This window comes from Gallus gallus, chromosome 1 (assembly GCF_016699485.2).
Source record: "Gallus gallus isolate bGalGal1 chromosome 1, bGalGal1.mat.broiler.GRCg7b, whole genome shotgun sequence".
Lineage (NCBI taxonomy): Eukaryota > Metazoa > Chordata > Aves > Galliformes > Phasianidae > Gallus > Gallus gallus.
Window position 1 is genome coordinate 51,093,939 of NC_052532.1, and position 11,694 is coordinate 51,105,632.

Here is an 11,694-nt window from a genome sequence, read left to right on the forward strand (position 1 = left end):
CCATGTCCTTCTGTGCCACATCCACATGGTTCTTGAACACTTCCAGGGATGGTGAGTCCACCACCTCCCTGGGCAGCACCGTTCTTTCTACCATTAAGATTCTGGAGAGTGAAGACCTGCTACAAAAGCTAAAAATGTTCTTGAAATCCTTTGAACTTTGTTCCCTGGGTCACAGTCATTCACCTCCTTGCATTTTCTTGCTTCGCGCCTTCAGGTTAGATCTCCAGCAAAGACCTGGGGCAGCACTAGATCTATCTCCTTGCTGGCTCAGGAGGATCTGGGAAGATTGTCAGAATTTCATGGGTGATCTCTCATGGTTACAGGATTGGCACTGCTCTCTGTCATCCCCAGTGAGAAGGGAAAGTGAAGAAGCCAACAACCACATGCATCCGGGAAGGAAGGCAAGCTAGAAAATGGAAGAATTGGTGGAAATATTTTGTAACCTGTTGTGTGATTAGAACCTGTACGTGTTCCAGTGCATGAGCAGCAAGGAATGAATGACTATGAGATAGTCCTCATATTTGAGAAGACCTCATATTTGCCTTCAGGAGCAATTCAACACATCCAAGGAAGTTCAGCGTGGTCATCTTGGTGAGAGCCCACAGAGATGGAGATGTTGTGAGGACCCCATCTTTAGAGTGCAAGAGTCCTAAGTGGGTTCAAGCTGACACGACTTGCTCTGCACAGTGCTCTTCTGGACCTAACGTCCTCCATCCTCAGGATGCTCCTGACCTCTTGCAACCCCTTCTCCATACTCAGGATGCTCTTTTTGCAGCATCTTGGCCCCATTATCCTGGGCCAGATTGTTGCAGTGCACTGGGGTCCCCACCAGACTCTGTGGTAGGGATCAAGGACATGCTGGGGATGTGGATACCACAAGCGTGTTGGTGGTGGCGGGGGTAAGGAAGGGGAGCTCAGCCCTGGGTTGCACCACTTCACATCCCTTCCTGTGACCAGCAGCTCCAATCCCCTGGGGTTGAGCTCTCTATCCCCACTGGGGGAAAGCAGGGAATGCTGAGTTGGGGTGGGGGGCTGCAGCATCCCCTCCCCACCAGCCCTGACTGTGCCCTGGCTCTGAGCAATACTTGGCTCCACCTTCCACCCTTCCCTCCCCCAGTGCTAAGCAGCAAAGCCAGCAAGAGGCATCCAGCCGGGGCATTAGTAAAAACCAAGCCTCCCTCCAGGAATGGCACTTGCCTGAGCACCTCCCCGGCAGCACGCCCCACAGCCGGAGGGAGAACAGGGGGGCACTGGGACAGGAGCTGCAGCCTTCACAGGGTTTGCTGCCCGCACCAGCCAGCAATGTAAGTTTTCCTACCTGAGCTCACTGGCATGCACATTTATTTTTCATACTTTCTGCCACTCTTTCAATTTCCCCAGCGAAGATTCATGTCATCCCCTGAAAGCGGAGTGACAGCAGCCTTTGCTCCTCATTGACTTTTGCAGCTAAACAAGAGGCACGCTTTTCTGTAACTTCCTATTTTTTCTTTCTTTCTTTCTTTCCTCCTTTTAACTTCTGCCTAGGGGAGAGATGTTGGGGGGTGGAGGGGGCTTTATTTTAGAGCATTTCTTTTTCAAATCAGGGGACAGTGATGCTGTGGCAGGGACTTACAGAGGTGACTGCAGACAGTGAGAGAGGAGGGGTGCACAGGGCAGGCAGCTCAGGTCCTGGGCTTCTCTTCAAGTTGAACTATGTGTGTGTTTGCATCTGGATATGTAGGTGCATATGCATGTGCACACACATATTTATATGTACATATTCAAGGATGTGTTTGGGGACATGAAGTGGGTGTGATTTAGGTCTTTGCTCCAAGAGCAGCAAGCAGTGGCCAAGCGGTGGGGCGTCACATTGGCACTTTCTCCTACTGCCCCTGGGGCTCTGGAGGTGGCCAGGAGATGGGAGATCTGTCCCTCTGGTTTATCCCCCATGGAGATATGTGAGCAGACAGGTCGGTCTATGCTCCCTTCCTGGGGGGTCCCCAGAACCCCTTGTCCTGCGTGGGCTAGAGCGGTTGCAGGCATGGGTTGACGGTTGGACTAGATGATCTTAGTGGTCACTCCAACCTTAATGATTCTATGATTCTGTGATTCCTTGGCACAGCTGGGCAGCTGCCACAGTCCCCTCTGCACATGCCAGTTCAGGACATTTGCAGAGATAAGAGCTCTCGATGGGTCAGGGCCCCGACCCATCCCCACCCCCATCGATCACGGGTTTTGCGGTGTGCACGGCTATTGCTTTGCTTGCGCTTTTATCAAGCAGCCCCTGTCTCGTGGTCTGCTCTTCAGAGTGTGGAGTCCCAGTCGGATTTGGTGGTTGCTTTTCCTTTTCTCTATTTTCCTTCTTTTTTTCCTCTCTTTCCTTTGTTTTTCTCTTCCTCCCTTCCCTCCCCAGTGAGAAGAAGGAAGTCACCATGGCTGATGACCAAGATCTGTCGGAGGTGGAGATGAGCCCAGTGGGTTCTGAAGACCACCACTGCCTCTCGCCGGGACCATCCATGGCATCGGACAACTCTTCGCACCTCGCCAGCTCTGGGAATGGAGAGATGGGCAAGGTCAAGAAGGAGCAGCAAGACTCGGAGGCGGATGACGATAAGTTCCCTGTCTGCATCCGTGAAGCGGTCAGCCAGGTGCTGAGCGGCTATGACTGGACCCTGGTACCCATGCCTGTTCGGGTCAATGGAAGTAACAAGAGCAAACCCCATGTGAAGAGGCCCATGAATGCCTTCATGGTCTGGGCGCAGGCTGCCCGGAGGAAATTGGCTGACCAGTACCCGCACCTCCACAATGCTGAGCTCAGTAAGACCTTGGGGAAGCTCTGGAGGTAAGAGCGGGCGCGTGAAGGTGTCCTGGTGGTCAGGAGGAAAGATGGAGATGGGGAGGGTGGAGGGGGTGTCTCTTGTGCCACTGCTTCCTTGCTGGAAGATGCCCACAGGAGGCACAGCCAGCAGCTAGGAGATTGGGGAAGAGTTCTACACCCTGTGTATGTAGTGAAAGCTTCCTCAGCAGAGCTCACCTCCACCCCAAGTGGAGCCCACACTTTTCTTTTTCACCTGTTTCCCTCTGATTTTCCCTGTTGTTCCTGACCAAGACATTTATCCTGGTCCTCTCATACTTGATGGTCAGGGAAGATCTTATCTCCTTGTCTCTCCCTCTGCTGGGCAAAATTATGCATGAACAGAATCTGGTCTGAGCCCCGTCAACCTTAATTCACCTGTGGCTGCCCCAGGACCGTTTGACCTTGGGTCCCATGCTAGTAGGGGTTACCTTCTGAGCAGAGCCAAGGAGGATGGACTCCCATCTGATCCCCCCTCCCATCCTTCCCAAGGTGGTCCTGGTATTGGCAGGCTGTGCAGGAGCAGAGACAATCAGTGGGGAGGGATGGGCAAGGAGAGAACCTGCTATATTGTGTGGCTCATGAGTGCCATGCTGGCCAATCTGCTTTGTCCTCATGAGGCTGTCTATAACAGTAATACCATCAACCTGCTAAACTCTCTGTTGCTAGCCCCCCACAGCGTCACCCCCTTGCCTTGCACCAAACAACGCACATCATGGCCACCAGCCTCATGTGAAGGGGGTCTCTCATTCCCTCTTATGTCCCGACAACACTGAGAGGAAGATTTCTGCCTCTGATGGGTCACAAGACATTTTTCCAAAACACGCCCTGGCCAGCAGGTCTCCTCCTGACTCCAAACCTCCTGCTTCACAAGAGAGAACTGGTCCCTTAGGCATTGTTTTCTCCCTGTACTGCATCCACTTGTTTACTCCAGCCCACCAATGTGTTCTATAACTCAAGCAAAGGGATTTCTTTACATTGTCAAAGGCGAATCTCTGATGCTCTTTCACTCCATCCTGCTTTGTTCCCCACTGCCTTTCCTTTCCTCTACTCCATCTGCTGCTCCATCCCTGGGCTCTGCCACCAGTCTCTGACCTCAAGTGAAGCTTGGACCCATAGCTCTCAGGCCTGGACTGCTCTTTTCCCTTCACTCTGGTAGCCCACTCATTTACTCTATCCCTCCCAGCAACTGTTGTCCCCACCAGGGACAGCTGTCCCCACCCAGCCACACCTTGGTGTCCTCTTCCATTTGTTTCCTTATGAACGGATCACCTTCTTCACACTTTGTCCCCATTTCTCTGCTTCCCAGCACCTTCTGGTGCTGTCCAAATCCACCCTGTTTTGCTCCCAAAGTGTTAAGATATTGCTCCTTTACTGGGACACAGCTCCTTCCCATGTCTTTGCTGCTAGGGCAAATGCAGCTCTCCAATTAGGTTCCTTGTGCCCTGAAGGTATACTGTGTGTATCGGCGTGGGTGACAAATTCTATTTCAACATAGGCTGCTGTGAGCTTATACATTTAGGGGCTGCATTAGCAGTGCAGGGAATGAGAGCTGGTGAGCACGGAGGCTGCCTGCAGACCTTTAAGCCAAGTGCCTAGTGATTGGCAATTGGTAGGGATGGCAGAGCCTGGAAAATCTTCTTAAAGGCCGGTCCAGTATTCTAGTACTATGCTTGCTGCACCTCTACCATGTGGACAAACGTCCCCTGGGGAGGTTGATGGGGAAGGAGTTATGGTCCCATTCACCTTCCCCAGCCTGCCCACTTGGGATGCAAAAGATGCAGATGAAGAAGCGAATGTGCTAAAATGGAGGGTGAGGGGAAGGAGGGGAGGAGGGGAAGGGAGGGTTTCCATGCTTGATGAAAGCTCGTCTTGGCTGCCTTCCTTCCCCGGGGCAGGTTGGGAGCAGCTCTCAAATGGAGGCTGACTGCTGAAAATGTCGGTGTGATGTGACTCTGAGCCAACGCGCCAGCCAGCAACAGCTCTGGAGCCAAAACCAGCAGGAGTTGGGAAGAAGGGGTACAGTGGGGCTGTAGGGAGCGGCACAGAGAGCCGATGAAGAGATCTTTGTATGGGAGTGGCAGCTCCCTCATTTCCTGCACCTCACCAAGGCAAAGAGCCATGGATGGGGTCATGCCCATGAGCTTCAGGGCTGTGGACGTGTAGGACCAACCATCCCTGGCCGTGCACAAGGAGATCCCATCCCCACCGCCCTGACTCATCGGCAGCTGAGCCCTGGGATGGGGTCAGGCAATGGCAGCCCGGCGTGATGCCAGGTGGTGGAACGGAAAGACGGGAAAGGCAGGAGGGAAGACTTTGGCTCCTCTTTCTCCTCCCAAAGTGGGGTGCCACAGGGGTGAGTGCTTGGTGTCGGGCTGGGTGGAGACGGCTGTGTTAAGTCCCATGAGGGCTTTGCTCCATGATCCATAAGTTCTCTGCCCATGCGAGATTCCTTTGCATTATTGATGGGGGAGCGTGGGGGGCAGAGGGGGAGGGCAGGAAGCAAGTGAAATCCAAATCCCCCAAATCTCCTGGCCTTTGCCTGCTTGCACCAGTTTCACTTTGCTAAAGCCGATTTGAGCTCTGATCCCAACGAGAGGGAGGAGGGAGCAGGCAGGCTGGGGAAGGAGAGGACAAAGGCACAGGGAGTGGACTTCCCACTGTCCTGCTGGCGGCACTGCCAGCAGGCTGCTGGCCAGGAGAGAGTAGGTGAGGAGTCCAGGCACCAACAGAGGGCAGGGAGCTGGCTTCTGTGCAGATCAAGTGACTCTGTTTCCAGGAGGCAGATATAGAAGGCTGAGCTTTGATCTCCACTGCTCGTCTCCTCTGTCCAACATCCAACCTCTTCCTTCAAGATTCTTATGTAAAATGAGACCTTCCATTTCCAGCCATCTAATTAGCTTTGGCTTTACCTGTGTTGGGAGTGTAGAGAAGCCTGAACCCAGCTGCCATGTAGAGAAGTGTTGTAAGGCTGCATTTTGCCTCCATATCTCCTTTCATAGAATTACAGAATACCCTGAGTTGGAAGGGACCCATAAAGGACCATCGAGTCCAGCTGCTGGCTCCACACAGGGCCACCCAAAGATTAGACCATATGTCTGAGAGCGTTGTGCAGACACTTCTTGTACTCCAGTAAGATTGGTGCCATGAACATTTCCCCGAGGAGCCTGTTTCAGGGCCCGATCACCTTCTCGTGAAGAACCTTTTCCTGATATCCAACTGGACTGTCCCTTCTTCATCTCCCATGGAGAAGGGTTGTTCTCAAGGATGAGTTGAGGTTGCCTCCCAGTCCTTGATGCCTTGGACGGCCTGTCCTTTAGACACCATGGATGGCAGATTGGAGCAGCACTGGCAGAGGGATTAGAGCCCTCCTGGAGCTGTGAGCGTGGTGTAGGGTGGTGGGAGGGGAACAGAAAAGCTGGTGCTGGATTCACAGTGGCTCAGTTGCTTTAAGCTGCAGGATTAAGGAGGTGGAGGAATGCAGCGTGCGGCCGTGACCTCCTCAGGCTGCCTGGAGTGAACCCAGGTCAGCACTTAATGGGCTACAGACTGCCACACACCTTCTGACTGATGGGCAGAAGGGAAGGTGCTCAAAAACCAGTCACTAGCTGGTGAACCCTTTCATCCTCCTCCGCAGCTCTACCTGCATACTCCTTCTCTCTTACATTCAGTTTTTCAGATCAATCCAGGCCTTCCTGTCTATGACAGTGCTTACAGTTGAGCAGAATAAGTTACATTTAAAACTAAAGGCTTCAGGGGTACCAAGATGCTGGCTCATCCCCATCCCAAGGCAATGCTTTTGTTGGGAGGAAAAAGGGGTGGGCATCTCATAAATGGGAAATATTTTGCCATTTGTGCGCCCAGCAGTAGTACAACAAGACGGGTCCCTTTTGAGAGTGCTGCTCTCTGATCAGAAGTGGGATGCCTCTGAATCACAAGAATATTTGAGGGGAAAATGGTAAAATTAAACTCAAGTGTTTCCAAGTGGGAATCTGTTAGAGCAATGAAGTTGGTCTCTCTGAGCTGCCCTGGCCACATGCTGCATGGTTTCTTCAGAGATCCTATCTTACCCAGAGCAGCTCATGAGCAGGCAGGAGAACAGAGAAGGACCTCACATTTGTATGTCTTTTATTCAAAGACCATGGCTCACCTATTTCTACAAGGTCTAGTGACATGGAAGTTGGTTTTTTGCAGTAAGAAGAGCTGGACATTTGTGCTTCAGCCTATGGCTGCCAATACCAATCACAGTCATTTGTGCTCAGTAGAGCCATAAATTTTCCTTTGGGGTTGAAACTAAAAGGTAAGTGAGGTTGTTGAGCTTAATTGGGATACTGAGATTCTTTTTCTGATGTTCCTGCCCCTCTCCTTCCCGTTTTTTTTTTTTTTTTTTTTTTTTTTTTTTACCATTTTGGCCCTGCAGGCTGCTGAATGAAAGTGATAAGCGTCCCTTTATTGAAGAGGCAGAGCGGCTGAGGATGCAGCACAAGAAGGACCACCCCGACTACAAGTACCAGCCACGGAGGCGGAAAAATGGCAAGGCCACGCAGGGCGAGGGCGAGGGCCAGGTGGAGGGGGAGGCTGGCGGGGCTGCCTCTATCCAGGCTCACTACAAGAATGCCCACCTGGACCACAGGCATCCTGGGGAAGGGTCACCCATGTCCGACGGACACCCGGAGCACTCTTCAGGTGAGTCTCATTGCTCCATGAACCAACCGGTAGGTGAAAACCATCTGGGAAGCTCAGGAAAACAAGCCATCGCCTTAGGGATATGTCTCAGATTGCTCATGACCCGACAAACACTGTTGGAGTCAGTGGTATAGGGCCAGGCCCCTATTTCCAGAGCACTTGCATTCCACTGGTCAGGTTGAATATCATTCCTTACTTATGATGGCTTACTGGGAGGAGCAGAGTTGATGTGTGCTGCTGTCCAGGTGTAAAGCAGTAACTCCTTGTCTTTCTTTCCTTCTCAAAATGTTTTTCACAACACAGGTCAGAGCCACGGCCCTCCCACTCCTCCCACCACCCCTAAGACCGAGCTGCAGGCAGGCAAAGCTGACTCCAAGCGAGAAGGGCGTTCCCTTGGGGAAGGGGGAAAGCCACACATTGACTTTGGCAATGTGGACATCGGGGAGATCAGCCATGAAGTGATGTCCAACATGGAGACCTTTGACGTCAACGAATTTGACCAATACCTGCCACCCAACGGACACGCCGGCCACCCAGGCCATGTTGGGGGCTACGCCGCGGCCGCTGGCTATGGCCTTGGGAGCGCCCTGGCTGCGGCCAGTGGACACTCAGCCTGGATCTCCAAGCAGCATGGAGTCTCCTTGTCCGCCACCACGTCACCGGTGGTGGACTCCAAAGCCCAGGTGAAAACAGAGGGGTCTGCCCCTGGAGGTCATTACACCGATCAGCCCTCCACCTCCCAGATAGCTTACACATCCCTGAGTCTGCCCCACTATGGTTCGGCCTTCCCGTCCATCTCCAGGCCTCAGTTTGACTATCCAGACCACCAGCCCTCGGGACCCTACTACAGCCACTCCAGCCAAGCCTCTGGCCTCTACTCTGCCTTCTCCTATATGGGACCTTCCCAGCGTCCTCTTTACACTGCCATCTCTGACCCCGCACCCTCCGTGCCACAGTCCCATAGTCCCACACATTGGGAACAGCCTGTGTATACGACTCTCTCCAGACCATAGGGAATGGGGAACAGTGACCAAAGCAGCGACGGAAAGGCTCCGAAGAATCTGCACAGGCAGAAGAGCCTCCGAACTCCGAGGTCACTCAGTGCCACCATCCAGCCACCAGCACCCACTGAGTATCTGGAAGTGCCTTTCTTGACCCCGGCTATCGTTGGCTCACCCGCCTACAGAAAGGTTTTTCGTCCTTTCGCCCTGTACCGATTTCACGCAGGCCACACAACTGGCTTGCAACACCTTATTGGCCTTCTAGATGAGGAAGACTCAAGACATGGAGTGACGGGTCCATGGTGGGTTTCGTTGTGCGCACCCTGGACCGTAAGAGGAGAGAGACTGTCCTTTCCTTCCCCTCCCCAACCTCCTCCAGAGAATTAGCAAGTGTTTCCAAAAGGCCACCATGGCCAACTCTTTGTCAGCTGCTGCGGGTGAAGGGTGCTTGCTCAGCCTTGGTGAACATGTCATGGGAGGAGGAGTTGGGAGGACGGCATGGCCGGCTTCCTTGCGTCAGTGTTGTGCAGCAGTCCTGCCTAAGATTCACACATGCATGAATCTTGATCCCTGCTGGAAGACCAACTTATGCTTGCTTCCTTGCTGATTTTCACAGCTGCACGCTATAGCTTTTCTCCCCGCCTCTTCCCCCTGTCCCATCTGTTTAATCCCACACCCCTTCCTGCATGGATTTTATAAGGCTTGACTGAACAATGTGGAGGATTCAGGAACTGCACTGTCAGCCTTAGCCTTTCTCATTTCATAGCCCGTATGTGTGCATGCGTATTTGTGTAAGGAGTTGAAGAGAGGTGGGGAAGGATCTGTGGATCATTCAGGTGCCGTGGGTGAATCCTCTCCTCTTACCATTTAATTTCTGCCGTTCACTTGTGTCTCAGATTTCTGGCATCTCAGCCCTTCCCAATCTCTTCAGTATCCCAACAATCTCGCAGCAGACCAGGTCCTTGCTCCTCCAGCATTTGACTGTGTCTGCTGAAAACGTGAAGGCACCAAGAAAGCTACCATGCACTTGCCAACACCCAGATGTGGTTCCAATATTCCAATACTCACTTTGAACCCTGCTCCAAACTCAGGCCGATGGGGTGTACATCACTGCTCGTTTGTTCATCACATTATCGCAATCTGTCAGCACCTCCCTCCTACTTTCACTCAGGATGGAAAGATACTCTCGTGGATATAAGCAAGGTAGATATGCACCCAATATTGGATGACTACAAAGAAAAGAACACTGCTTACGTGCAGAAGAACTCATTTTCACCTCTGGGTTTCAAGCTGGAAAGAAGCAGCTCTTGCAGTCAGATCAACCCCTTTTGTTCAGCCCATCTCCTGAGGACTACTTAATTCTCCTTTGTCACCTCGAGGACTGGGTGGTGTGCCCTGCCAGGGAGTGAACTGGCCAAGAAGCTGCTGCAGGAAAAAGTGACTCCTGACAACTGATCAGAGAGATGTGTTGTGGGACCTTCTAACGGGTAATTCAGTCTAGAAAGATAAAATACTTCGACTGAACGTGGACTGTGATTCGTGTCACTGTTTCCCTCTGTTGATATGATGTCAGATGCCCTTCCCACCTCCCTTAGCTATGGATGACTTCTCCTCGTGGTGTCTGAAGAGATCACGTAGAATGTTTGTTCCCTGTACGCATGTAACCTATTTGAGCCCTGTCCTCTTATTTATGCAAGTAGCACATTCCTTCCCCTGCTCCCTTTCCCCAGTCTCTATGCTGTCCTAGCACCATTAACTCTGCATTAAACATATGGAATAATAAACTTAAAAGTTTCATTTCCATGCCTCTGGATTTTTTTTCACCGCTTTCCTGAAAGTTTCTGATTTTTTCCCCCCAGTAAATCTGTCACGTGTCACCACACCACCGCACAGATCCCATGCATGGCCCTCCTTGGCCCATCATTGAGAGGACACAGCCACAGCTCCAACTGTGATCCTTCGTGGAGACAGAACTCACCTTCTGTTCATAAGCCAGTTCCAGCCATTTCTTCCATGAGTTGCTGTTCCTAAGCTAAAATTCAGCCTACGCCATGAAGAGCACTGCTTTGCATGCGCTTCACCCAAGAATTTCTTAGCTTCATTATTAATTATCTACAGAATAGGAGTGTGGAGTTTCTCCTCGCAGTTCCTCATCTCTAGGTTGCCATAAGGCAGTCATAAAAACCTTCCCCACATCTAGAAAATGATGTATTTTGGAAAGCAACCATTTCCTTTTTGAAGCGACCACTAGTTTCTTTGTAGAAACTCAACTCCTCTTGTTTTCCAGAGGTAAGAATATAAATACACACACACAGAGTACAGTCGAGAATAGAGGTATGTAACTTGGTTGTTGAAAGGAAACATGCTGGTCATCAGAGCCTGGGAGTTCTGAAGAGTTGAGAAAGGAATATGTGCAGGGGATACTGGCCTGCTTGAGAACATCTCTCAAGGCCAATGGGAACAAGATAGGATTACACTGAGCAAAAAACTCCACAAAAATTTAAAAAAATATATAGGTTCCAAGGCTTCAAAGCAAAAGCACGATCTATTCTGTGAGTTTGTGTTCACTGAACACTTAATAGGTGAGTAGAATAAGCAGGAGATCTAGGAAATGCAGAGCACTCAGCACACTTTGGATGTGGTCCTATTAGGGCCAATGGCTTAACGACATCTAAAAACAGTGATGCAGATCTAAACATTTCCGTGCAAAATAGGACTGTGACCACTCAGTGGAGAGGAGAAATCTCTACCCCGAACTGTGGGCTGTGGGAAAGGTCCAGATGGGAACCACTGCACTGCTGAGCAGGTTCATATGGAGGGGATAAGGGGAGCCATGGCAGAGCTAGGGTAGGAGAGTGGATCACAGGGGTGGAAGAGAGAAAGACCATGGCGTGGGTGAACAGAAGACTGGTAGAAGAAAGTACTTAACCATACACACGTACCCTTCTCCAGTTCTTCAAACAAAGAAAGCAAGTGGGCTCCATATCAACCATTCTCCAGTGGAAGGGGACGCCTCCTCTCATCCAAGAGTGCCCCCACAAGTAGAACACCACTGGTAACAGAGGGGTTAAGCAATCCTCTCGCAGCCTAGCAGGAGCTGGCCCAGCATCCTTCCCTATCCCTTTAATCGTATCTGATACAGATGCAAAGCTGGGGAGGGGAGGCGGGCAGGGA

The 11,694-nt window shown here is 51.6% G+C and overlaps 1 protein-coding gene across 2 annotated transcripts; it reads left to right on the forward strand.

Annotated features, from left to right (window-relative positions):
• The first annotated feature begins 1,152 nt into the window (after positions 1 to 1,152).
• SOX10 (SRY-box 10) lies at positions 1,153 to 10,323 on the forward strand. 2 transcript variants are annotated; one of them, NM_204792.2, is made up of 4 exons: positions 1,153 to 1,304; positions 2,393 to 2,821; positions 7,254 to 7,519; positions 7,823 to 10,323. In NM_204792.2, exons 2-4 carry the CDS (start codon positions 2,412 to 2,414, stop codon positions 8,530 to 8,532), a joined length of 1,386 nt encoding a protein of 461 aa, NP_990123.1. In that variant the 5' UTR covers positions 1,153 to 1,304; positions 2,393 to 2,411; the 3' UTR covers positions 8,533 to 10,323. The 2 variants fall into 2 exon arrangements, with proteins under 2 accessions (NP_990123.1, XP_015139949.1); XM_015284463.4 differs by having other exon boundaries at positions 1,234 to 2,821.
• The last annotated feature ends 1,371 nt before the right edge of the window (positions 10,324 to 11,694 follow it).

Bases quoted from the DNA above. Each gene is read 5' to 3' on its own strand.
- SOX10 (XM_015284463.4), top strand. From the start codon at position 2,169: ATGGGTCAGGGCCCCGACCCATCCCCACCCCCATCGATCACGGGTTTT. The intron at 2,822-7,253 runs GTAAGAGCGGGC...TTGGCCCTGCAG, and splicing joins ACCTTGGGGAAGCTCTGGAG to GCTGCTGAATGAAAGTGATA. The intron at 7,520-7,822 runs GTGAGTCTCATT...TTCACAACACAG, and splicing joins ACACCCGGAGCACTCTTCAG to GTCAGAGCCACGGCCCTCCC.